The 27,050-nt window shown below is 34.4% G+C and overlaps 1 protein-coding gene across 1 annotated transcript; it reads left to right on the forward strand.

Moving 5' to 3' along the window:
- Window positions 1-9,933: 9,933 nt before the first annotated feature.
- Window positions 9,934-14,207, forward strand: LOC137721566 (uncharacterized). The gene is made up of 3 exons (XM_068460661.2): window positions 9,934-10,369; window positions 11,818-12,569; window positions 13,341-14,207. The coding sequence occupies exons 1-3, from the start codon at window positions 10,082-10,084 to the stop codon at window positions 13,876-13,878; spliced, it is 1,578 nt and encodes a 525-aa protein (XP_068316762.2). The 5' UTR covers window positions 9,934-10,081; the 3' UTR covers window positions 13,879-14,207.
- Window positions 14,208-27,050: the final 12,843 nt, after the last annotated feature.

Here is a 27,050-nt window from a genome sequence, read left to right on the forward strand (position 1 = left end):
TTACAATTTCTCTCTTAAATCCATGTCTTTCCGCCTATCTCAATTTCATAGCTTCAACACATATACTGAAAGTTTAAGATGGTATCATCGCTGAAAAAGGCTCATCCCCGTTTCCAATCCTAGGCTTTCTTCCGCTACTCTGATGATGTTTGATCTTTGGTGGGTTGGTCAAATTGGGTGTTGAAGTTTCGTTTCGAGTGCATCTCTTCTTGAAATGCTGCGACTTGATATGGATTGTTTTGGGATCGTCTGATTTTTTTTCTTCTACTTGTTGTAATCAATTCAGATATCGGTGGTATTTTCACACATCTGGTATTCAACGATTTGCTTCACCCATGACGTATTGCTTTTTCATCATTATTATTTAGGCTTCTTCTTCAATTGGTTTAGTTTTTCTTTTATATCTTGAATCTTGGTGAAATTGAATGTGAGTTTTGTGATCTGAATCATATCGAAGTTTTCGATTGTTTGTTGATTTTGAGGGTTTGAAGTCTTTATTGAGCAGTTAAGTTTTGTGTGGGCACCAAAGGTTTGTGACATGACATTTGTTTCTCACTACGACCAACAATCTGCGTAACCCTCGATTCTGTATTTCGTTGCACTTCCACATTTTTCTCTGGGCTTGTTAGGGATTTTGGTTTGTCTGAGGTGCAATACTTAGTGAAAATTTACTGCAATCGATATGTGATTTCCTAGCAATGATTCTTGAGACTTTTGGTGTTTATGGAGAATCAACTATGTAACTGTGTAGGATATGTCTTGTAGTATGTGATGAACAAAATATGCTCAAAATGGAATGCTTTTGCAAATTTGCTTGGCATGACTTTGTGCAATTGTAATTACAGCACCATTTGCATTTACATTGGGCCTCTTGGCATCCATATTCATCATTATCCTTTCAATCAAGGAGTATATATGAACGTATACAGCTCTTGGTATGGATCCCTCAGCGATAGTATCAGGTGGTTTGATGTTACATTCTTGGTGTGGTTTTCTGGCGATTTTGTTTTGTTTCTATGCTTTTGAAATTCATAGGCGGTTTCTTGAAGATATATGGGTTTATGTTGAAAACAGGGGTTATTCTTGCTTTTGGATGAATCTAATGAGAAACTATTGTTTCATTCAATGATTTTGTTGGATTACAAGATTTCAAGAAAGTGCCATTCTTTCTTGATGTTAAGAAAGTATCATCCTTTCTTTCGTTCCACATAATTTGTCAAGAGTATCGTTCTCTTGTTGCCTTATAATTTGTCAAGAGTATCATTCTCTCTCTTGCTGCCTAGAAGAAATCATTTGTTTTGATTTGTGGATTGTACTTATGTCCTTCATCATGGCTACACCAATGGTTCAAGTCTTTTTTGAAGGGATTTTCCAGTCATTAGTATTTCTGTGCAGCGTAATCTTGTTGGAAGGTGTCTACAACAGCAACATGGTGATGGCTCAGGTACTCTACAATCTTAGCTTGGAAATTCCTAACTGAGTTTGAGGGGGGAGTAATAGCTATACTAAGATGATGACATTAGTCAATTTGTAATTGGTTGAGTGAGTTGTGATTAGAGATTGGTAGAGGGTATTATAGTCATTGTTGTTAGAATGGTTTCTAGTCATTTGACCTTAGTGTGAAATATCCAAAGTTTACAATTTCTTTGTTAGATCTCTTTCTTCCCACCTATTTCTTTCTTCTCAATTTCATAGCATTAACACATATATTGAAAGGTTAAGACTTACATGGGTCTTGATAAAAACTTTGCCGGAGATTTCAACCCTATCAAATAGAAAAAGACCATCCCAAATAAACTACTAAAGTTAGCTATCCTCACAAGAAAATTAAATGGATACAATTAATAGGAAACATATTCAACTAGTACATCCGCATTTAAATCTGAAGTTTCTTCATGCCACACCAACTCCGAAGAACAACCCATTCCAGTGCGAGCAAGTCTATGAGCAACTTGGTTAGCCTCTCTTTTAACATGTAGAACTTTATTTGAGAAAAATCATTAATCAAAACATGAACATCATTGATAATAGGAGTGAGTGGAGAGCAATCCTCTCCTTGACCATTCACAACAGCAATAATGACAACTGAATCTCCTTCAAACATGCACTGCTTCCCACTCAAGCCTAACTGTTGGGCAACAATTGCAACATTTCTTGTTGCAATCAACTATACACATAATGCAGAAGACACGACCAAACAATGCGAATGCCATTACAAAGACGCCCTCCTAGCTACTAACTACCACCCCCACTCGAGCATTTTGTCCTCTCTTCCCATTCTCCATCGAAATTAAATTTAATCCATCCATCCTTAGGTTTCTTCCACCTATATTTGGTTTTTACCCGCTGTTGCACCGATGGAAAATGCCATTTTCTATATTCCGAGAGTCATCCCTTCGCATCACACAATGGTAACTAGGATCTTTTCCCAAAAAAAAAAAAAAAAAAAAAAAAAAAAAAACTCACTTCGTACCTTCCAGATCATCCAAAGAATCATGGGACTCAGCTCAAAAGTTAGAGTGGATGAAACGTGAGCCAACTGAATTAGCCATTCTTTCACATTCAATCTACTAAACTTCGTGGTTTGAATGCCCATACTTGAAAACCATACCGACGTTGCCAATGAACAATTAAAATGATATTTCCTTGTAATTAAAATGTCTATTCTATCCGAAAAACTAATATTTCCTTGTCACTTCCCCGTCATTACCAAACGTAGGAATGAAAATTTTCATTTTTGATCCCCATGTAAATTCATTTCTACAAAGACATAAATTAACCACATTCAATAAACAAGAACACTTCAACTTTTAACTTAATATGACGGTTTTACCCTTGACGTCGAGAGTAGACCACAGGGTATACCACAAAGAGCCTAACATCTATATGCTCTAAAGGTATTGGCCTTCGGGTTAGTTACATATCAAGGTGACCTTTGGACACATAATAACCCTATCTTCCCACCCGTGCCATACTTGGCCCAAGATTGTAGGAAGTTGACCCTTCAAAGTCTTCATTGGGTGTCCAGCGCTACTGTGCAGTTACCTTCCAAAAGCCTCCAACAAGACTTTAAGTAGCTGCTTGCAAAAATTGGTTTGCATCACACTAGCATAACATAACAGTCTACCTAGTATGGTATACGACCTCCTCTCCCAGTTGCTTGCAAGGGTTCACTCCTATAAAAACTAATTTGAACAGAAAAATCGGTAATAACCACTTGTTATATGAGTTTCTCTCAACCTATTCTTTGACTTAGGCATCAGAGGTCCTTTGACTGATACCCTCCCTTTTTTTCTTGGTGTTCGTTAATTAGGCTAACTGTGTTTCTTGTTTTGTAGGTGGGGTTTCATCAATTCTACCTTGAACGAAATTTGTATCCACAATTTCTACGTACCAAATGTAGCCTAATAGGAAAATAAGAGCATTACACATCGCTCATCTTGGGTAGGGATTTCTACACAATATTTTTCAACTTTTGCACATGTCTCTTAATTCTGCCTCTTGTTTTTCTTTTGATTTGTTCAATATATATATATATATATATATTTTTTTTATGCAAAGAAACTTATTAAAGCACGAAACCTCTAGTACAATCGTTTCCAATACAATCAAAATTAAAGGCATGAAGAGCAACAACAGGTAAACAGAAATCCTAATAATGAGGATTCAAGAGGGAGAGACCGTGGTGAGCTAAAGCATCCGCAACAAAGTTTGCTTCCCTGAAAATGTGCTACCAGTCAACATGACTAACAGATTGAGCCAGGATAGAAATATCATTGATTATAGAGTTGACTCTCCAAGGAATCCCCTAGTGACCCTGCAAGCTTCAATGATGAGTTTAGAGTCCTCCTCCACCATCACTTTGGTAAAACCCTTGTGCCTACCACACTGGAGCCATTCTCGCAAACACATCTCTTCTGCTACTGAAATAGTAACGCCATCAAGGTTAAGAGCCCCTTCCCCAATAACTTGTGAATTACTGTTACGAAGCACAAAGGCAGCAACAACACGGCTGTTCAAAACTGAACCATCAAAATTGAGTTTAATCACATCATGTCGGTCAGGAGGATGCCATTTAATAAAGGAAGAGATAGGTAAAGCCTCATTGGGGTCACACTTCCCATTAGCCTTGAGAAAAGACAAACCAACACTACGGGTGAGAGAAACACAACGCGCCAAGATCGGGGACACACTTCTGAACACCAAGTTATTTCTTTCTATCCAGATTTGCCATCAGTTCAGAATTACTTGACTAAGATCAGAAATGCTGTCTTTGTCATTAGAACTTAAGCATTCCATCCAATCAAAAAAATTATCATTAGTACTTATGTTACCATTATTAGGGGGTGTATTCAATTGAGAATTTGAGAGATTTAAATGGATTTATAAATCCATGGATTTTTATGGAGTTTAACTGATTTGTAGAGATTACATGTAAAATTTTGATTCAATTCCCTCGAAATCTCATGGGGAGATATGAGATTTGTGGATACTTAAAATATACTACAAAATCTCTCAAATTCCTCAACTTTTCCAAATTCTTTAAATTCTACTTCTAATTGAATATATCTGAAATGTTATAAACTTCTTTAAAATTCTAATTAAATACCCCTGGATTTACAAGGATTTTAATAAACTATCTTAAAATTCTGATTGAATACATATTGAATTTTAGATAATCATTTAAAATCCTGATTGAATACCCTTAGATTCATTAAAAGAATTAAAATTCTTCAAAATCCAAATTAAATACACCCCCTAAAACTACCAAAAGTTGAGCTCTAAACTTTAGTAGCAAAAACACAATTACAAAAGAGATGACATTCATCTTCTTCGGCTGTATTACATAATGGACATAACTTATCAATATTTTTAACAAAACAACTTAAGTGTTTTTTGGTTTGCAACCTTTCCTGAATCATAAGCCAAGCAAACATTTTAACTTTAGGAGGAATAGTTAGCTTCCACATTTTCTTTAACAATGTTAGGCGATTACTAGAGGGATCGTTCCGATTTTGTAGCCAGGTAGCAGACTTAATGAAAAGGTTCCCATTATTGGTTAAACCCCAAATTAACTTGTCTTTTGACTCCTGTAGAGGGAGAGGAATGTGACAAATTTTTCTAATGATGTCATCATCAACTACAATAGCTAATTTAATGCTACCCTAACTATTATGAACTATAAAGTTGCTTACTTTAAGATTCCAATCAATATTATTCCCATCATTCACATGTATTAAATGAAAAAGGGGGTAAGGAAAAATCCATTGATGGGTCCAGAATAGTATGTCTTCACCATTACCCACAATCCATCTCAATCCTTCATGAATGATGTTCCTATTAAAAAGAATGCATTTCCAAGCAAGTGAGTAGTTTTGTTTAATCTTCGAATTTAAAAAATCGAACTTACGTAAGTATTTACGTTTGACTATTTTAGTCCACCAATTTTCTTTGTTGGTTAAAACTTTCCAACCTAATTTGGCTAAACAAGCATTGTTAAAATGTTCAATCCATTTGATTCCTAAACCACCATGATTCTTTGGAGAACAAATCTTCTTCTAGGCCATTGGTCTGAGTTTAGTATTTCTCCCCCCAAAGAAATATTTGCATTCTTTATCAATTTTAGTTGTTACCCTACTGGGGCACTTAAAACAAGACATTACATGATTTGGCATTCCTAGAATTAATAAGAGTTAGCCTCCCAGCCTTGGAAAGGGTTTGCCCTTGGCAAGTTTTTGCTTTACTCGTTTAATTAATTCTATCTTGTTAACTGGATCCATCCAGAAAACTATTTTATGGATCCTTAAGTACTTCCCAATAGTGGTTTTATGTTGAATGCTCAAGATATTCACAATATATTTCTTATCCTGGTTGATAGTATTATTCAAAAAATAAATAGAAGATTTATGAAAATTTACCTGTTGGCCTGTAGCTGATGCAAACATCTTAAGGATTTGAAGGACATTTCTAGCCCCTTTAGGGGTAGCTCGGGCAAAAACTAGGTTTGAAATTCTAAATCCCCCAGGGGATGATGGGATTTCCACATGGGATTTAGGAGTAGAAGCCAAACGATTAAAATGTCTAATAAGCGTTTCCATTCATAAAATGAAAATGTAAGGTGATAAGGGGTCACCCTGTCGTATGCCACGATTAGGATAGAAATAACCATGCGGAGAGCCATTAATTAAAATTGAGAAAGAAGTTGATGTAATGCATTCCATTATTAAGTTGATCCATTTCTCATTAAAACCAAAGTGAATTAGAACATACCTTATGTAATCCCAATTTAAAAGGTCATACGCTTTTTCCAAGTCCAATTTAACACCCATGGACCCTGTCTTGCATTTCTTTACCTTGAAGCTGGAAAACAACTCATGGGCAATTAAGATATTATCATGAATGGAACGCCACTTAGTAAAAGCACCTTGATTAGCAGAAATGCATAGGTCAAGCAAAGGCTTAAGCCTTTTAATAATAATTTTTGTTATAATTTTATAACTAACATTACAAAGATCAATGGGTCCATAATTGGACACAGTTTCAGGATTATCCACTTTTGGGATTAAGGCAATATTTATGTGATTAATAAACCTTAGGCTTGAATTATTTTGAAAGAAATCTTTAATCATAGGAATAATAGTATTTTTAACCTCTTCCCAACAGCCTTGGTAAAAAGCAACACAATGACCATCAGATTCGGGTGCTTTTAACGCACCAATGCTATTCACCGCTTCCCAAACTTCCTTATCTCTGAAATACATTCAAGTAGTTGCATATTATGCATATGATCAATGCAAGGAGTTATGATATCAACCATTGTAGCCAATGTTTCCTAAGAAGTGGAACTATCACAAGAAAAACGTTGTTTAAATTCCTGCACAAAAACTTGCTCTAGACCTTCCCCATAATTCCACCAGAAACCATTACTATCTTTAATAGATTTTATTTTATTTATTTTCTTACGAATAGAAGCCATCATTTGAAAATATTTAGTATTTTTATCTCCCAATTGAAGCCACTTAACCTTAGCTTTTTTAGCCCACATAATTTCATCTTCCTGTAAAACTCTGTTAAGCTCACTTCTAAATTTAACCTCGTCCTCCATGCTTATAGAGTTATCTTGATCCCTCATAATTTTATTTTGAATATCACAGAGAGAGGTTAAAAGCTTATCTTTACAATCTTTGACATTACCAAGGGTCTCTTTGTTCCACTTCTTTGCAAAACACTTGAAAGTTTCTGCACAAGCAACAAACTTTTCTTGTGGCCTTGAAGTATTTGTACAAGTCCAAGCACTTTTGACAAAATTCCTAAAATTAGGATGACGTAACCACATAACTTCAAACTTGAAGGAATAAAGCCTTTTCTAATAGGGTTTACATTATTCATAAGTAAGATGGGACTATGATCCGATCCTAAGATAGGAAAATTATGTAAAGAAAAGTCATGGAACTCCCTCAACCACTGAGGATTAGCAACACCATGATCAAGTCTCTCATAAATCCTAGTGTTGTCACTATGACCATTGGTCCAAGTATAGGTACACTAGAGGCAATTAGGGAAATCAAGTCACCCTATTTAGAAAATTAATGAAGTTATTCATATAGATAGTAGTATTAGAGCAGCCCACAAACTTTTCAATGGAATCCACAATATTATTGAAGTCTCCAATTAAACACCAAGGATGCTTTGGTGGTGTATGAGCTAAAATTTGATCCCAGAGATTAGCTTGTAAATGTTTCTGAGGATAAGCATAAACAAAGGTAATGAATTGCACCTTATCATTGTGCACAAAACTATATCTCTTAGCACTTAGTGGTACAAAAAACGGCAGAAGATGAAAAAAAAAAAATGTGTGCAAACCATATTCATATTATTTAGACCATCTTCAACTCTTGAGTTAAAATCTAAAATATTTAACTCATAAAATTTAGATTTTAACTTGGAAACTGTTTTTTTTTTTTTTTTTTGCTCCAATAGCTCGAGGTTAAAATTTTATCTCGAAATTACTAAAGAATGAATTTAAGCTAATTTTGTTTTGTTAATTTTTTTTCAAAATAAAATTTATGTAGATTATCATAATTTAGTTTTGTGAACATTTTAACCTAAAAAATATTCAGATTTTGAGAAAAGTTGAAAATTCACTAAACTGACCCCATAAAACGTGAATTTATAGAGTTTTTGGATGAATCTTGATTTAAATATTTGTTTAATTGTTTTAACAGTTGAATTTAATTTTGAGCCGTTAGATTTTTTTTTAATTTTTTAATTTTTTAATTTTTTTAATTTTTATCATTAGATTTAAACATAGGATTTAATGTACGTAAAAATTTAAAATTGCCCAAATTTTAGGTTTTAACTCAAAACTTATTTTAGATATCCAACCATTGAAGAATAATTGAGTTAGTTTAAATTCTAAATTTTTGTGGGCTAGCCTTTTAACCTTGGCATAAATTATGGGTTAAATTTGCCCAAATTTTGGGTTTTAACCAATTTGGATTTTAATCCAATACTTATTTTAGGCCCAATCATTGGAGAATGATTGGACTCGCTTAAAACCTAAATTCTAAGTTTTAAGCCAATAATTAAAGATCATCTTAATAGTATAAAAATGAAATGTATGATATTAAAAATAAAGGGTTTAACAATTTAGAAAATAAAATCTGACATCTAAAACCATCTCCAAATGAGACGTCAAATATGCCAAATAGGATTAAAAGACATTTAGGTGTTCTCCAATAGATATGCCATATATGATGTGGCATGTGAGTCATTTGACTCCTTACTTTTTAGCTGCCTTTTTTTTTTACAGCAAACAAAGAAGGAGTCAAATATATCTAATTGAATTTTTAATACATGGATCCCATTAACAACCAATAGAATAAAAACTACAATTATTTTTTATTATTATTTTTAATAGTTAATGTAACTCTAGGCCTAGTAAAATAATAAAATAATATTTGACACATTCATTGGAAAAGAAGAGAATTTAGCACTTGTATTCAGTTTGCCACATCAGCCATTAAATAAAATTTTGACTAGGAATGGAAACTATTCGGTTTGGGAACGGAAATGTTATATCCATCCATATAACCACGAAAATTAACCATATCCATAACCGCAAATTAACCATCGGGTATAATCCATAACCATACCCACTGGATAACGGATTCCCCATTGGTTAACAGGTATATCCATCTTCGTCAATACAAAAAATATATTTGTTCAGTTGAGACATTATAAGTTAGTAGATATTAATTTCGTTATTAAACATTTGATGTAAAAAATGATCCAATAAATGGATCTTGTTGAGTATAAAAATTAAAACATTGATGATGTTTGCTTGTATTTGATATCTCATAAGCACCATTGAGTTCGCATTGATTTTAATTCGAAATTTTACTTTCCTACAAAATGTAACTTTTGTATTCTCAAGGTAATGGTTCAGAGAATAATGGATATACAAATACATACACACACATACACACACACATACACATACACATATAAATATTATTCTATTATATTATATATAAATTATATTGTTTACTATTCGGATCGGATTCGGTTACGGATACGGTTTGGAGACTCCTATAACCATATCCAAAACCATAACTGAATAATATAAACAGTTTTTCCCCATATCCAAAATATACCCAAACTTCCATACCCAAATCCGTTCCATTTGGACAGTTATCCACAATTATCAGATTTAACGACTAGAATTGCCATCTCAAATTTTAATATATTATATTTGACATCTCATTTGGAGATACTCTAAAATATTCGTATCACTTAATGCTAAGGCCACATCAAAAGCCTGCCAGGCGGAATCTTGTAGACTTGGTACCACATTCAATCGTTAACCCCGACCATACACGTGTAAGATCTTGGATACTAGGTCCCACATTGGACGTAATTGATTTCCAATCCAAATCTACTCTTGGTCAACGAAACCTTCTTCTCCTTTGTCTCAAGCATAAAACCTCCGATTTGGTCCCACTTCTCTGTTTGGTCGGAGAACTGAGCTGAGCAGAGCAGAGCAGAGTGATCCGTTTTCAGACCGAACAGAAGTGCGACAATGAACGCAGAGTCGGTGACATTGTTGTTAGTAAATCTGGCAAGTATTATGCAGAGAGCCGATGAGTCATTGCTGCCAGGGGTGTACAAAGAAGTTGGGGCCACTCTCCACACCGACCCGACTGGGTTGGGGTCGCTTACTCTGTTTAGATCCATCGTTCAATCTTCCTGCTACCCACTCGCTGCTTACCTCGCCATGCGTCACAACCGAGCCCGTGTCATTGCTCTTGGCGCCTTTCTTTGGGCTGCTGCCACCTTCCTTGTTGGCTTCTCTTCCACTTTCCTTCAGGTCTCCCTCTCCCTCTCTCTCATTGTTTTCATTTTTTAAATTTTTATATACAAGCGACGAACTAAAAGGGTGTTCTTTTTCCTTCAAATATGAATATATTGTGAGATGGAATAGTTACTTTTGTCATCTTTGCCGGTTCGTTATTAGACAGTATGTTTGTATGCATAGATCTAAGACAACCCATGTTTTGAATTGGCTCTGTGTTTTGCTTTGAGTTGTTGCTTGAATTGGAAATGGGGAATGCTGTTGCATGTCTTGCCATATATTATTTTAGGGAAACTGTTGATTTCAATCTTCAGCTATGTTTCCACGTTGTGTAAGTGTGGAGAAAATCATCTAAGGCAGCTGATTTTCAGGTCTTGTTCAATGTAAGTCATACCGGAGCGTACTGTGTGATGGATATCCTGTTTTACAAAGGAGGTTTCTTGATTTTGTTTTACAATTAGAACAGTTTTGAGGAAATCAAGGACATTGATGTAGTAATCACGTAGGATAAATAATATGATGTACAAGCAAACAGAAGTAGTACACTGAAGGTAAGTAAGTGAAAGCAATAATCTGAATGAACACCAATGCCCTTGAAGAAGAAAATCGTTTGATGAGCCTGTCATGGATTGTTTTCAAGTCCATCATCATTTTAATCGTATGGTTCATTAGCAAGATCATTGCTAATGCTGTAAATTTCGAAGAAAAAGTAGATTGGCCTTACCAAGTTTGAAAATGTGCTTATTAACATTACCAAAAATGGTCAAGGATACAAAAAGAAAACTATGCTTATTTCAGGAATAGACAGATGTTTAGAAATTAAGGTTATTGTATCTTAGCTTTGATATCAAAAAGTAAAGATTTAAGGCTAATTATTTAGATTGTTAAATATAGTAGATAAGGGTTTGATTATAAAATTGACTTTGTGTTGTTCTTGTGAGAGTTTATTTTATTTTTTATACTGCCAATTCACCCGTTGTAGATGATCAGAGAATATAAACATAATGTTGAAGTTGTGATTTATTTGGTTTCTCTTCTCTTCTCTCGCTGTTTTAAGTCAGCAGTATGTATTATGATAGTGTCTGAAAATCCAGCTGTGTCTTACCATTTATTTATCTTATAGCAAAATCCTACTTTTGCTCGCCTATGACTGCCAAATCTCATTCTGTATACTTTCTTCATAAGTATGAAGCTAATCTAGGGTGCTGCACCTATGGAGATGGGAGGTTTGGGGAAGAGATCAGTTCATGTTTCAACATGAAGCTCATAGCTCTTGATACGAGATAATGAATCTTAAACTAATCACAATTAAATAAGCTAAAAAACTGTCCAATAAGTTTGTAAGGTGTAATTCAGAACTGCAACGTTTTGAATCACTCAAAACTTTCAGCACGTGAAAGCTATTGTTTTGTTGGATTGCAAGATTACAATTCAACACTAAGTTGTCTGATTTGGTCAATTAGGTGGCTGTTTCAAGAGGTTTAAATGGAATTGGACTTGCCATTGTCACTCCTGCTATTCAGTCTCTTGTTGCCGACTCAACTGATGAGAGCAACCGTGGTACAGCATTTGGATGGTTACAACTAACAGGAAACATTGGCTCCATAATTGGCGGTCTTTGTTCTGTACTAATAGCGTCCACTTCGTTCATGGGCATACCTGGTTGGAGAATTGCATTCCATTTGGTTGGTCTCATTAGTGTCATAGTCGGTATATTGGTTCTCCTTTTTGCCAATGATCCGCACTACATAGAGAGCAGCGGTAGAGCTAAAGATATAATTCCACATAAGCCTTTTTCATCACAAATGAAAGATCTGGTTAAAGAAGCAAAGTCAGTTATTAGAATCCCATCTTTTCAAATTCTCATTGCTCAGGGTGTCTTTGGATCATTCCCCTGGTCAGGTTTGTCATTTGCTCCTTTGTGGTTAGAACTTATTGGTTTCTCGCACAAAGAAACGGCAGTTCTTTGGACCATATTTATTATTGGTGGATCACTTGGAAGTCTCTTTGGAGGAATCATGGGGGATACCCTTGCAAAACCCTTTCCCAATGCTGGGAGGATAGTTCTTTCACAGATAAGTGCCGGTTCGGCCATTCCTTTTGCTGCTATTTTGCTACTGGTGTTGCCTGATGACCCAACAACAGGATTCTCACACGGGCTGGTCTTGTTCATCATGGGATGGTTTACTTCCTGGAATGCTCCAGCAACTAACAAGTATGTATCCTTGACCCACTGTGTCCCTTTTTTCCTTGGCTTTAGAGTTACCATGACAGAATTTTCTTTTCTTACATTTTCCCCATGCCATGGTGGGGATGAGAATAGTAAAATTGCATTGAAGATTGAATTTGGTTTCTATTTCTAGGAGTTGCTAATCCTAGTGACCAGTTTATTCAGATGTGTTCTTGTTCACAAAACAATAAGATTATAAGAGGAGTCGATCCAACTTTCTTCGAGTCTTGCTCATTAGAAACTTCCATTGGAATTTGTTTTTTTAATTAGGTTGGGGAGGTCCTTCATGTCAAATTCAAATTTGCTAACTCTCTTGAGTTGGTGACAATTGTTCAGCATTTTAGAGTTCCATTCAAATCTTCTCAACTCATTTCGTTAGCCTTATTAGTTTGTTTACATCAATATGTATTTTAACTAGTTTCATAGGTACACTCTTTGAGTTATTGATAAATTTTACTATTAAATTTTCAAAAACTCTCTTGAGTTTCATAGGCTTTATCAGATATGGACATTCTTGCATTGACAGAAATATATGCATGATCTGTAAAGTAAAAAACACATCCTTCACCCTCTTTTTGCATGAACAGTGCCGAAGAGTTAGGGTTGATAAGTCATATTGACTAGAGTTACATTCCAATGCTGCATGGTCATGTTTTCAAGTGATCCTCGTGCAGTCAAAAACTAAATTACTGGTCACAAAAGTTCAGATACTTACACTTTCTTGGAACTCCTTTCAATGTGCAAGCTGGTTCACAGTCCCATATTTGCCGAGATAGTCCCTGAGAGGTCTCGTACCAGCATATATGCTCTGGATCAATCATTCGAGTCCATCCTATCATCATTTGCTCCCCCGATAGTAGGACTTTTGGCGCAGCACGTTTATGGTTTTAAGCCAGTTCCTAAAGGATCATCAGATTCTGTAGAAGTTGAAACAGATAGAGAAAATGCTGCATCACTTGCCAAGGCACTCTACACAGCAATGGGCATTCCGATGACACTCTGCGTTTTTATCTACTCCTTCCTTTACTGCACATACCCCAGAGACAGAGACCGGGCTAGAATGCAAGCATTAGCAGAATCCGAAATGCAGCAGCTGGAAACGAATTGTTCCCCTTCACGAGGAGAATACTCTGAAGTTCATGTTTCGGAATCAAAAATACTGAATGGAAATGAAAAAAGCGAAATTGACATCGAATATGGATTAGAGGAGGTCATTGACTTGGATGATAATGATGAGAAGTCCCTGCTTTCCGATCAAAATAACGTTCTCAAATCTGAGAGAATGGGGATGTAGAAAGCAGAAGCTGAATTTTGTTAATTGGCTTCATGTAAACCAAATCAAGTGCAGAAAATTTGCATGCTTGGGTAAAGATCGGATGCTCATGAAATCTTTTTTAAGTTAACAACTAGAATGTTTGTCATACCACATTTTGTTATTTGTTAGTAACACACTCAATGGTTTATTTTGAGGGTTTCCACAGATTTTAGAGCAACAATTTCAAAGGTTACCAGTTGATCATTGTTATAATCGCAACTGTTCATTTTTGTAATAGATATAACCTCTTTAATTACTTGATGGACTTTATTTAAGCTCTCTTTAATAGAATTGTTAATGCAGTCGTATAACTTATATTATATGGTCAAAGGTTCCTTACCGCTCACTTCTAGGTATGCCTATGTTTTCAAGACAGACCAAAAACAAAAAAACTTACTTCCAACCGTTAAAGAGTTTTCGGTTTTTTTTTTTATTTTTTTTTATTCTCTTTATACAACTATATATAAATTAAGAATGGGAGTAATAAATATTTGTATTAAATTCGTTATTTATTTATGAAATTTGAATCTATACCTCTAATTTGAAAGTAAAGTAAAATATTATTAGACCGTAGTATTATCCGGTTAAATTTTGATTAGACATAATAGTCTGCGCTATTGCAGATTCGCAAGCGCATTTCATTATTTTGATCGAATTCCAGGGACTCAAAAGTCCACTTCATCCAAATTAAAACAATCATGACCTCTGGTTCTTTGCTAGCTATTCATCAATCTTAGCGGTTTTCCTTCCTAGGAAATTCAAGAGTAGATTCATCCATGCATTGATTAAATTGTTACGAATTCAAAGAATTTAATAGGTGAATCTAAAGTAATTTAAAGGGAGTTTTAACGAAACACTTCTGGTACTATTCACTTTAACGAAAAACTACATTTTTACTCTAAAAAGTCACTTCCGGTATTATTCACTTACAACACATTTTTGTCATTTTGATTAAAACTCAAAGTTTTCAAGCCATTTTCGTTAGTTTTCCTTAATTTTTTAAATGCAATTTATATTATACATACACACACGCTAATATATGAGATATTTCATTACACATTGATGACAGACTAATTTGCTTTTATATGTTGTCTCGATACCACATGAGACAATAGCATACTTTTGACCATTGAGACAAACGATACTAAGAGTTCGAACTAGAATTTGGAGTTTCAAACCTTTGCTAGCTTTCCATTAGACGAACCGAAAAAATGCAATTATAGTATACATTGATATAATGACTCTTCTTTTGTGTGGGAGGTAGGCCTGACAAACGGGTCGTGTCTGTTGTTTTCGTGCAACACCTGTTATCTTAAAGGGTGATGTCGTGTCACATCCGTTATCTTAACGGGTCCTTAATAGGTCGGGTCACTTTACCTAATGGGTAAAGTGACCCGACCCGTTATGATCCGTTAAGAAAAATATATATTTTTCTTAAATTTGCACATACCACACATTGCCAAATAAATATTACTTCAAAACATTAAAACACATTTGCCGTTTAAGTACTATATCTACACTAAAAAATAAAAGCCTAATAAACAAACATATATACACTACTAGTCTATTACAAAATATTAAATGTGCAAGGATATGCAAAATGAAAGAGTTTTTGTTTTCAAGGTTGTGAAGTCTTTCTCAAAAGTTTAAACCTTGCCAATGGAACTCAAAATTTGCATGTTATTCCTTTTACAAAATCCTCAATTTTCATCGATCATCATGACAAGATTTTGTGGTATCCACTAGTGTAAATATTTTAAATTGAAGATTGAATTCATTCATTGTATTTATATAGGGTCAATGAGTGTAGCTGTAAAAAAATTATCAAAATCGAAGTTAAAATAACCATTAAATAGTGATTTTTCATTGATAACCGTCGAAAAGTTTTGTCCCGTTACTTGATCTCTAAATGTTTTTTTTTGGTGTATGCGATCTTGAAGCATATACAAATAGGTTTGACGGTTGGATCGTTGAAATTAGTTTCATAGAATGCGTATCCCATCAAAACAATAGATTCACTAACACTTAGAGTTTAATTATATTTTCATTAAGTATAACATAAGATTTTGTGGTATCCACTAGTGTAAATATTTTAAATTGAAGATCGAGTTCATTCATTGTATTCGTATAGGGTCAAGGAGTGTAGCTGTAAAAAATCATCAAAATCGGAGTTAAAATAACCGTTAAATGGTGATTTTTCGTTGATAACTATCGAAAAGTTTTATCTTGTTACTTGATCTCTGAATGTTTGTTTTTTGCGATTTTTGGCGTATGCTATCTTGAAGCACATACAAACAAGTTTGACGGTTGGATCATTGAAATTAGTTTCGTAGAATGCGTATCCCATCAAAACGATAGATTCACTAACACTTAAGAGTTTATTCATACTTTCATTAAGTATAACATAAGATTTTGTGGTATTCACTAGTATAAATATTTTAAATTGAAGATCGAATTCATTCATTGTATTCATATAGGCTCAAGGAGTGTAGCTGTAAAAAATCATCAAAATCGAAGTTAAAATAACAGTTAAATCATGATTTTTCGTTTATAACCGCCGAAAAGTTTTGTCCCGTTACTTGATCTTTGAATGTTTGTTTTTTTTGTAATTTTTGGCTTATGCGATCTCGAAGTATATACAAACATGTTTGACGGTTGGATCGTTGAAACTAGTTTCGTAGAATGCGTATCCCATTAAAACAATAGATTCACTACCACTTAAAGAGTTTATTCATACTTTCATTAAGTATAACATAAGATTTTGTGGTATCCACTAGTGTAAATATTTTAAATTGAAGATTGAGTTCATTCATTGTATTCATATAGGGTCAAAGAGTGTAGCTGTAAAAAATCATTAAAATCGAAGTTAAAATAACCGTTAAATCGTGATTTTTCGTTGATAACTGTCGAAAAGTTTTATCCAGTTACTTGATCTTTGAATGTTTTTATTTTTTATTTTTATTTTTTATGATTTTTTTGTTGATGCAATCTCGAAGCATATACAAAAAAGTTTGACGGTTGGAACGTTGAAATTAGTTTCGTAGAATTTGTATCCCATCAAGTTCAATGGTGTGTGTGTATATATATATTTATTAAATAGATTTAAATTTATTTATTTTGTACGTATAATACTTAAGAAATTGAATGATATATATATTTAAGCCGATCTAATGTTCACCAATTTTTAATATTTAATTTAATATATATATATATATATATATATAATTATTATAGTTTTTAGAGGTATAGAATTGTTAAATTAATATATATATATATATATATATATATATAATTATTATAGTTTTTTTTAGGACTATAAAATTATAAAATTAATATTTTGCTTATCGTGTATCGTGTTATTCACGTGTATATCCGAACCGACTCGCTATCTTAACAAGTGCTTATCGGGTTACCCAATAATGACACGATTCGTTATCGTGTCGATTTGAATACCTAATAATTTTATGTCGTGTCGTATTGTATCGAGTTATCGGGTTATGTCAGGAATTGTTAGGCTTAGTGGGAGGGGGAGGGATAGGAAGAAAAAAGAAGAGGGGGGTGATTTGCTCAGCTTAAGTGTGTGTGTGAGTGTGTGAGTGTGTGAGTGTGTGCAGGCAATTGAAAGTGAGGGTAGGGTCATAGCTGAGTCAGTGGCCATGATTAATATGGGCTCAGGGAATTGGAATCATGAAAGGGGAGCAACCATGATGGAACAGAGGACGGTTGCCAAATTGGCAAAGGCCCCACACTATGCCTGTTTGTGCTTGTGCAGTGCATATTCTCGATGTCAATGGGCTTCCCTGCCCTTCTTTCTGTATGTTTCTCTGAGCTTTTCACTGGGGGCCAGACAATCGACAAATCTAATCAAATGGCAAATGGGTGCACACCAAGCTATCTGAAAGCAATGCTTGCCCTACACCCGCTCTCTGCATCTACGCGTGCATCTCATTGTGTTCTTTGGAGGCAGATTGTCTGTCCTCTTGTTTGGTGCCCTTCTCATCTCTTTCTACTTTGTACGATCACGATTAAGCCACATCAATATTTTATATTGATTTTTTTTTTATAGAAATAATAAGACAAAAAGCAATAGGAATATAAAATGTTGATGTGGCTTAACCGTAGAGGAAGAAATATATATGGATCAACCAGAGGGTTTTATTATCCCAGGACAAGAAAATAAAGTTTGCAAGTTAGATAAGTCACTTTATGGATTGAAACAAGCTCCTAAACAATGGCATGCAAAATTTGATAGTTTGGTTACTTCGAATGGTTTTAAAATAAATGAAAGTGACAAATGCATCTATTATAAGTCTGAAAGTAATATATGCACTATAATATGCCTATATGTGGATGATTTGCTTATTTTTGGTTCGAATATTCATGTTGTGAATAATGTCAAATCTTTGTTATGTGCTAATTTTGATATGAAAGGCTTGGGTGAAGCTAGTGTAATACTTGGTTTGAAAATAACTAGGTCCGAACATAGGTTTTCTTTAGATCAATCTCACTACATAGAAATTTTTTTAAGAAAGTATAATCTTGGTTTGAAAATAACTAGGTCCGAACATAGGTTTTCTTTAGATCAATCTCACTACATAGAAATTTTTTTAAGAAAGTATAATTATTTTGATTGTAAACCAGCATGTACTCCTTATGATCCTAGTGTAAAATTGTTCAAGAACACTGGTGACAGTGTTAAACAATCTATGCGAGTATTATTGGTAGCCTTCGTTATGCTACTGATTGCACTAGGCCTGATATATCTTATGCCGTAAGAGTTTTATGCAGGTTTACTAGCAGACCTAGTTTGGATCATTGGCATGCTATAGAGAGGCTTATGAGATACCTTAAAAGAACGAGGAATTTCAGATACACTATGAGAAGTTTCCCGCTGTCCTAGAAGGTTACAGCGACGCTGATTGGAATACTCTTTCAGATTACTCTAAAGCCACTAATGGATATATTTTTAGTATTGGTGGTAGGGTTGTGTCATGGAAGTCTAAGAAACAGACTATCTTGGCACAGTCTACTATGGAGTTAGAATTAATAGCGCTAGCTACGGCAAGCGAAGAAGCAAGATGGTTGAGAAACCTACTGTCAAATACCCTTTTATGGGAGAAACCGATTCCAGCAGTTTTGATCCATTGTGATAGCACAACGGCAATAGCTAAAGTGTAAAACCGTTATTATAACGGGAAAATGTGACAAATACGTTGTAAGCACAGCACTGTAAGAGATTATCTCTCTAATGGAGCTGTAAGAGTGGATCATATACGGTCTGAAGAAAACTGCTGATCATTTGACGAAAGGACTAGCAAGAGAAAAGGTTTGGAAAACCTCGAAAGGGATGAGACTAAAGCCCGTAGAAAATTGAGTCATTTGTGATAGCAACCCAACCTATAAACTGGAGATCCCAAGAAATAGGTTCAAAGGGTAATAACAAGTCATAAGTGATATGAGTGAAGTCTTGCTAATTTTAATTTGGAAAATTATTCCATGTCCATCCCTAAGAAGCATGACATCCTGAAGCGTTTTTAGGTTCAAATTTTTTTTCCTCTTAGTAAGGTCTATACTCTATGTTTAGTGGGATATCTAGCTAAATGAATATCCTTGATAGTCTTACCTATGTACAGGTTCAAGTTGAGAAACACCTTTATTTATGCTTTATGATATGTTGCTTGATATATCTTTTAAATAAAAACAAGTGGGGGATTGTTAGAGCAGTTATGTTTTTATTTAAATATTTAAATATATTTATGTTTTGTTTTATTACCGATATTAAAAGTCAATTAATTTTGGCTTAAGGAGTTATCTCCCCTAAATATGAAACATGCAATTGAACCGTTTTGTTTTATTTTTCAGTTTGAATTGATTTATGTTTTGTCCCGTTGTGTTTTTTTTTATCCATTTTGATTTCAATTGCCATGATTCCTTGCGGTTTGGATTTCAATTGCTTTGATTCATTCCAGATTGCAATCTCAACGTATTTGTTATTATATATATATATATATATATATATATATATATATATATAAACACACACCAACATATATAAAAAAAGACAGATTCAAGTTATGCGGATGTAAAGAGGCTAAGAGAAAAAAAAAATAGTTTTACATATTGATTTAATCGCAACATATCGAAAGGGTGTAAGTTTGAAGGTTCTTCCATTGTGCAAGGATGAACCTTATCAAAAGAAGAAGGTTCTGGGCTGTTTTATCCTAGGGACGACGTGGTGTTTGTGAACTGCTTGCACACTTTGGGCAGAGCCGCGAAACATCTTAAAGAGAGTGACTTAGTCCGCGACTCATCCCAATAATCATTCACCATTCAAGACTTCTACATTTTTTGGGTAACTTTGTTCCTTTCTATTTCAGTTTTCAACAATTATAAATAAGTCATATTGACCTTAAGTTTGTAATCTTTTGCTTATTATTAATAGTTTACTCTCCCTTTCGTCTTAGTGAATTATAGGGCTTGCTAATTGATTTGTAGCCAAATGATTCTCATTCAATTCTCCTTGTTATTTAACGATAAGATTATTTATGCTGAATATATCTAAATGATAAAAAGATGTTTGAAATTGAATATAAAGGATGAAAAATACTACTCTAAATAACTTGACTAAGCTCGTCAATACTTTTCTCTAATAAAATTGAGAACTTAAAGCGTTGTAAAAAATCATGAATGAAACTTTGTAATATATAATTTGACAAAATTATCCCTAACTTTAGGCCGAGAAGCAAGGGAATTAAACTGTGTAACACTTTAACACAATTCATCAATGAGATTACAAAGTTTTATGATGATTGTTAACTAGGGCTGGGTTCGGTAGGCAAACTGTGTCAAATTCCTTGTGCCACCAGCCAACCATATATACACAATTACCGAAAATCATCTATTGCCAACCAACCGTTATCTTGCAATTGCCGAAATTTGGTTCAGCCGAAACTGTTGGTCAGTTCAGTTGGTAAATGGCATAACCGGCAATAGCACCTGATATGATACAAATTATATAATAGTTCACAAACTTTGTAAGCATATATAGAATGTCATTGTTTCATAAGGCAAGCAGCAACTAATATTGTATATACTTGCAATTCTAATAAGGCAATAAGCACAAGGTAACAAGCAGAAACTGATATCATATATACACAAAATATTATGATTTAATTATAATCAAATCACATTAATTTGAACCTTGTAAGCATCATTCATATGATATTACATCATAGGACAGCAAAAGCAACTAAACTAATATAGAATGGAAATCAAGTCATTGCTTCATAAGGAAACAACAATGTCAGCAAGATGGAAATCAAATCAGTTGTGTAATCTGTTATAGGAGAACAGGTCACCAGCGTGGTGGCTGTTGATTCGTCAATGAAAATAGGAAAACTACGAGTAAGGCTACGTTACGGGAGATCATCAGGAAGTGCTGAGTAGAAAGAAACTGAGAGTTGCATGTGGGTTTTAATTTTCTAAACCCTAAAGGCTAAGACTATTAAATGACTTTTGCATGCAAAACAATATCTAAGATAGTTTGAAAGTATTTAAAAACATATATATCGGTCGGTATGGTATACCGTCGGTATAACAAAACACAAACCAAAGCCATACCGTTAATGATCGGTTCGATTCCATGCCAACTGATTTTGAAGATATACCAAAATACTACTGTACCAATAGGAGCCCCACCGGTTCGGTTTGGTCGGTAAGTCGGTACATGGCAAAAAGTTCCAGCCCTATCATTAACTCTACACTTTTTAAATGATTTTTCAAATAGATCACGAGATCTCAATTTTCTCATATTACACCATAATATTTTAAAATCATAGCAAATCAAAAACAAAAAAAACAAAAATAAAGATATTTGTAATGTGGAATATAATAATATGATGATGTTCTATATCACTTGTATATAAGGTGATTATTCTATAAATACGAATCATTTGTCTTCATCTAGTACTAGCCTTCATACGCTCACGCGCGTGCAGTAGACATTTTTTAAATCACGACGTGCTACGCGCGACTTAAACATTTTAAATGTATTTATATGTGTTAAATTGACAAAAGGAAAGTTAAATATTTGAAGTAAATGAGTAATTTTAGATCATGCTAGAAGAAATCCCTCATAAACCAATTAAAGCAGCTGCATCCACATAATAAAATCTGTCTCTATTGAATTTACATTATTGCTAACCCATTGTGAGGCTAAGCTCACCCCTCTCCTACTTAGTGTAGATAATATCGTTTGTTCAAAAAAAAAAATCATTTGATAACTAATTTAATTACATTATTATCCGTGTGCGAAAGACTTTTTTTATAACCGACATTACACGCCTCTTAAGATGTTTTGAACGTGTTTAAAAATAGAAAAAAAAATTTTAATGAACAGCTGATTGAATCACATTATTGCTAGCCTATTCTGAGGTACTAATTATTAAAAAAAATTATAATAAAAAAATGTACAAAAAAAATTAATTATTAAAAAAAACATTGTTAAAATGGCAAAAATACCCTTGCCACATTTAATGCATTATTTTAGATTGCTTTTGAAGTTTTTTGTTTAAAAGGTATTTTTATCTAATTATTTTTAATAAGGCTTGTGACACCAAAAAAACACTAATCATTAAGCCATTGGCTTTATGTTTAAAGATATGTCACTTTAACATATACTTTTCAAGTGAGGGAATGGTGCCACCTTTTGATGGGATGCCAAAAGTTCGGCATCTTTATGAGATTAGGCTAAAATTGTGGGGCAGATTTATAGAGTGAGAGATGCCTTTTCGACTTTGCCTTACTGTTTCTGCCTTTGACATTTCCCTAGCTTGGAGTAGATTCTTTTCCCTTCTTCCTCTTAAGTCTCCTCCTATTGAACGGTCATTATAAATCACGTTAATATTTTATGTTGACTTTTTTATAAAGAAAAAGAAAAATAAAAAATGAGAGAGGAGAGGAGCGGAGGGAAGAAAAGGAAATTCGGAAGGGTAAGAATCCTACCCTCATATCTTATGGGCTGAGATGTGATGATACGAGTGAGTGAAGCAAGAGCCATCGTTGCTAATGAGCAAAGGCTTATTCACTAGCATGGGCCACCATGATGCCTAATTAAGTTTCACCAGTAATACTAATAACAATCTCCCTCTCAAAAAGTCCCTTAAATCTCTCACAACCCATGCCTAATCATTTTGGATTTATTTACCACAACACATTTTGAAACGAGATTTGATTTCTTTTGGTTTTTTAATATACACGATATTATATACATTAGGAGTGTGGAGTGAGTTAAGTCTCACAATAAGTTAGCCACAATAATTTGATTCGAACTCACCTTTAGTGAGAATTGAACATAAGATATCTTGCTTATAAATGAAGATGAATAATACTAAACCGTAGTAATAAATACTAGTAACATTTGATTTCTAAATAAAAAATTTAACTACTTTTATAAAAGCGTACAAAATCCTATGATTTTCATTTCTAGACGTGTCTCCACTTTGCACCAAAATATTCAATTTTTATGAAAGTTGTATATCCCTCTCATCATTCCAAATTTAAACCAAAGTTGAAAAGATGCATAATTGAAGTGAAAAAGATCATGATCTATCAATCAACCAAATGAAAAAGATTACCAACTTTCACACACACACACACACACACACACACACACACACACACACACACACACACACACAAGTAAAGTTACCCTCCTTATATCTTAATCATAACAATTCCAGAGGAGGGAGTGCTTGAAAGTAGTTCAACTTTTCCCAATTCATAAATTTCAAAATTGAAACATCATGTGTGGTCGGGTCTCGCCGTACGTGACACCTTTTGGAGAGAAAGTAGGGAATTTTATCACAATAATTTTTTTTGTCAAACGATATATTTTGTTATATTAGATATTAAATTAGTAATTGACGGGATTTTAACCCACGCCGTCATACAAGGGTTTCACCACAATAATTTACCCAAAGTGTAATTTTCACTTCCTTTCTTTCTATTTCTTCCCCAAACACTACAATTAGTTACAGTACGCTTGAATATGGAGTGCTGCCAACCGAAAAAAAAAAAAAAAAAGAGAGAGAAAAATATTGTACGTGGCTAATAAGATGCATGGCACGCACATAGTGTCACATCCCGGCCCGGGCGGCACCACTTCCCGGGCTCGCTCCACCACCGTAGCACGATATTGTCCGTTTTGGGCCCCGACCACGCCCTCACGGTTTTTTTTTGGGAACTTACACGAGAACTTCTCGATGGGTCACCCATCCTGGGAGTGCTCTCGTGCGCTACTCGCTTAACTTCGGAGTTCCAATGGAACCCGAAGCCAGCGAGCTCCCAAAAGGCCTCGTGCTAGGTAGAGATGAGAATATACATATAAGGATCACTCCCCTGGGCGATATGAGATGTCACACATAGTATAAATTTTGTTTATACAAGTTGAGAACAAGGTTCTAAAAAACGTTAGGCGTTAGTCGGGAGGTGGGCTGGCACCTAGTGCCTAGGCGAATTTAGGTAAATTTCTTGTATATCTTGTAAATAAGTGCATATTGATACTTGCAAAAAATTATACTTGTATGAAATCCATAGATAAGATAATAAAAGAATGATAAAATGCAAAAAGTGTATCCAACAAGTTCAAAATTCAAAAACACATTAAACATATATGTCATATTACCATAGTGAGGAGTATTGTAGGATGACACACGTACAACAAGTTCATACTTTTAAACCACTTAGACTTAGATAGGATTTTTTTATTTTATTTTTTAATTTCATTAAAAAAAAAAAAACCGCCTAGAACCGCCTAGCCCCGTCTAGCCGTGCCTAGAGCCCATCTGATTTTTCCCACCGATTTGCAAGAAAACGCATCGGCTCACCACCGCCTAGTGCCTAGGTGGCTAGGCATTTTTTTAGAACATTGGTTGAGAAACGAATATAAAGCATGAACGATGCCGCACATATATTGGTGTAGTCTTCTAAACCATTATAAAAAATCATGAGAAAATTGGAGAAGTGATCTCTTAACTTTAGCTCAATTGAAGTTTTGGTCCCTAAACTAAAACATCTTGAGTATTGGTCCTTAAACTTGTAACAATGTGAAGCAATAGTCTTTTTTGTTTTTTTTGTTTTTTTTTTTTTTTTTAACAAATGATGTTATCTATACTGAAGGGGAGAGGGGTGAGTTGAGTCTTACAATAGGCTGGTAATAATATGGCTCAAATTTGTTTTTGGCAAGAATCGAACCTAAGACCTCTCACTTACTTGGCAAAGCAATAGTCCTTTTAGCTAATTTCGTTGGAACCAATACTCATAGCTTTTGAGTTGAGCGACCAAAACTCTAATTGGACCAAACTTCAAGGACTATTGCTCTAATTTTCTAAAAAACTGATAATCATGATAAAAAGGGTTTTTTTTTTTAACTTCAGGGACTAAGCTGGACTGACTTAATGAAGCGTTTGGAGTAGTGTCGGACTAAAAAGAAGGATAATAACAAACTACAATATTATATTTTTTTAATTCATATCTAATAATATTATATTAATTAATTCTATCTTTTTTATTCTAATAAAACTCTCCCTCTCTCTGGAAGCCTCCATCTTTTTCTCCCTCTTTATCTCCCTCGTTCTCTCCGTCCCATGCTTTCCTTCCCTTCCCTCTTTTTTCCAATTAATTGCCAAATTTTTTTTAGCAAAACGAAGAATCGAGCTTGGTTTTTCAGGTTTTTGTTTGGTGCAAGATTCCAACTGGAGAGAGCTTTCCAAGTCCGTGGATTCAATCGGAGCCGCAAGTCTATGGAGCGGCAGAATCGGCTTGCAGCGATGCCTGGCGAGCTGACCGGTGACGAGTTGGGGAAGTGAGAGACGGCAATGGCTTGGTGGCTTGGATTTCTTGGATTCGTTTCCCCAAACCCAATGTTGCAGACTTGGAGATCTTCTGAGATGGAGAAGATGGAGGAGGAGAGAGAGAGAGTTAGAGAAACAGAAGGCAAGTTATCGCTCAAGCCTAGGGCGAAGCAAAGCAACATGAGGTGAAGCGAAGAACAGAAACGGGACTACGAATCCCCTCGTTTTTGGTGGCTCTTGCTAAGCCCACCTAGCGAAGGATTTAGTCGGCACGAGTCCGACTTAATCCCATTAAACACAATCCCAATTTACACCAAACACAGGACTATTGATTCTAGCTAAGTAGTCTAGTCCAGTGAAACTTAAGCCGGCCAAACAAACGCGCCCTAAAGGAGTGTGGGAGTGGACTAAGTCTCACACTGGGCTAGCCATATTAATGTGGTTCGAATTCGCATTTGGCGAGAATCGAACTTAAACCTCTCACTTACAAGTGAAAAATAATACAACTAAACCGTATTATTAAGTGGCTCATGATAAAAAGGTTTTAAAGTTACTTGAATATATACTAATAATTTTGATATTTAAATGTGATGGTAATTTTGAGTAAATCTTAATTCTACTCAATTTTCTTACATTTTGACAAGAAGAATGATTGTCTTAGGGTGTAGAATTGTATCCTAGCGCTTGGTCTTTAAATTTCTAACAACAAATTAATTTATTAGGTTTTTAGTATCTAATTTTGATCCCATTTAGGATTTATCGGGATGTATTGTACATGAAGTTTGATAGACTTTGGATGATTTTTAAATTTAAGTGTATTCAATACAGACTTTTAAGGAGTCAACAAAAGTCTCCCTACATTGATTAAAGACTTTTTATGACTTCTAAAAAGTCTATGGAAATCTTGAGGTATTCACTTATGACTTTTTGTGAGTCTATAAAGAATCTAGTGTATTCAAAATTTCACTTATTTTGCCACTTAGTACTATGATCCAAAGATATTCCTCTTTACTTATAAGTAAGAAGTCTTAGGTTCAATTCTCACTAAAGGCGAATTTGAACATTACTATGGCTAGTCCATTGTGAGGCGTAGTCCACTCCCCCACCCCCTTAGTGTAAATATTAACATTTGTTAAAACAAAAAAATCACTTATTTTAAAGGATTTTAAAAATTCATGGATTTTAATGGACTTTTAGTGATTTTTATAGAAATTTTTTTGTCATAGCAAGTCAAGCCTTTCCTCTAAGATTTTGATGAATTTCATTTTTCTTAATTCTCTGATGATATACTCCACCACC

This window comes from Pyrus communis, chromosome 1, assembly GCF_041283825.1.
Source record: "Pyrus communis isolate YQ-2024b chromosome 1, ASM4128382v1, whole genome shotgun sequence".
Lineage (NCBI taxonomy): Eukaryota > Viridiplantae > Streptophyta > Magnoliopsida > Rosales > Rosaceae > Pyrus > Pyrus communis.

Coding starts and splice junctions, on each gene's coding strand:
- LOC137721566 (XM_068460661.2), top strand. CDS start 10,082: ATGAACGCAGAGTCGGTGACATTGTTGTTAGTAAATCTGGCAAGTATT. Junction 10,370..11,817: donor TCTCTTCCACTTTCCTTCAG/GTCTCCCTCTCC, acceptor TTGGTCAATTAG/GTGGCTGTTTCAAGAGGTTT. Junction 12,570..13,340: donor AATGCTCCAGCAACTAACAA/GTATGTATCCTT, acceptor GCTGGTTCACAG/TCCCATATTTGCCGAGATAG.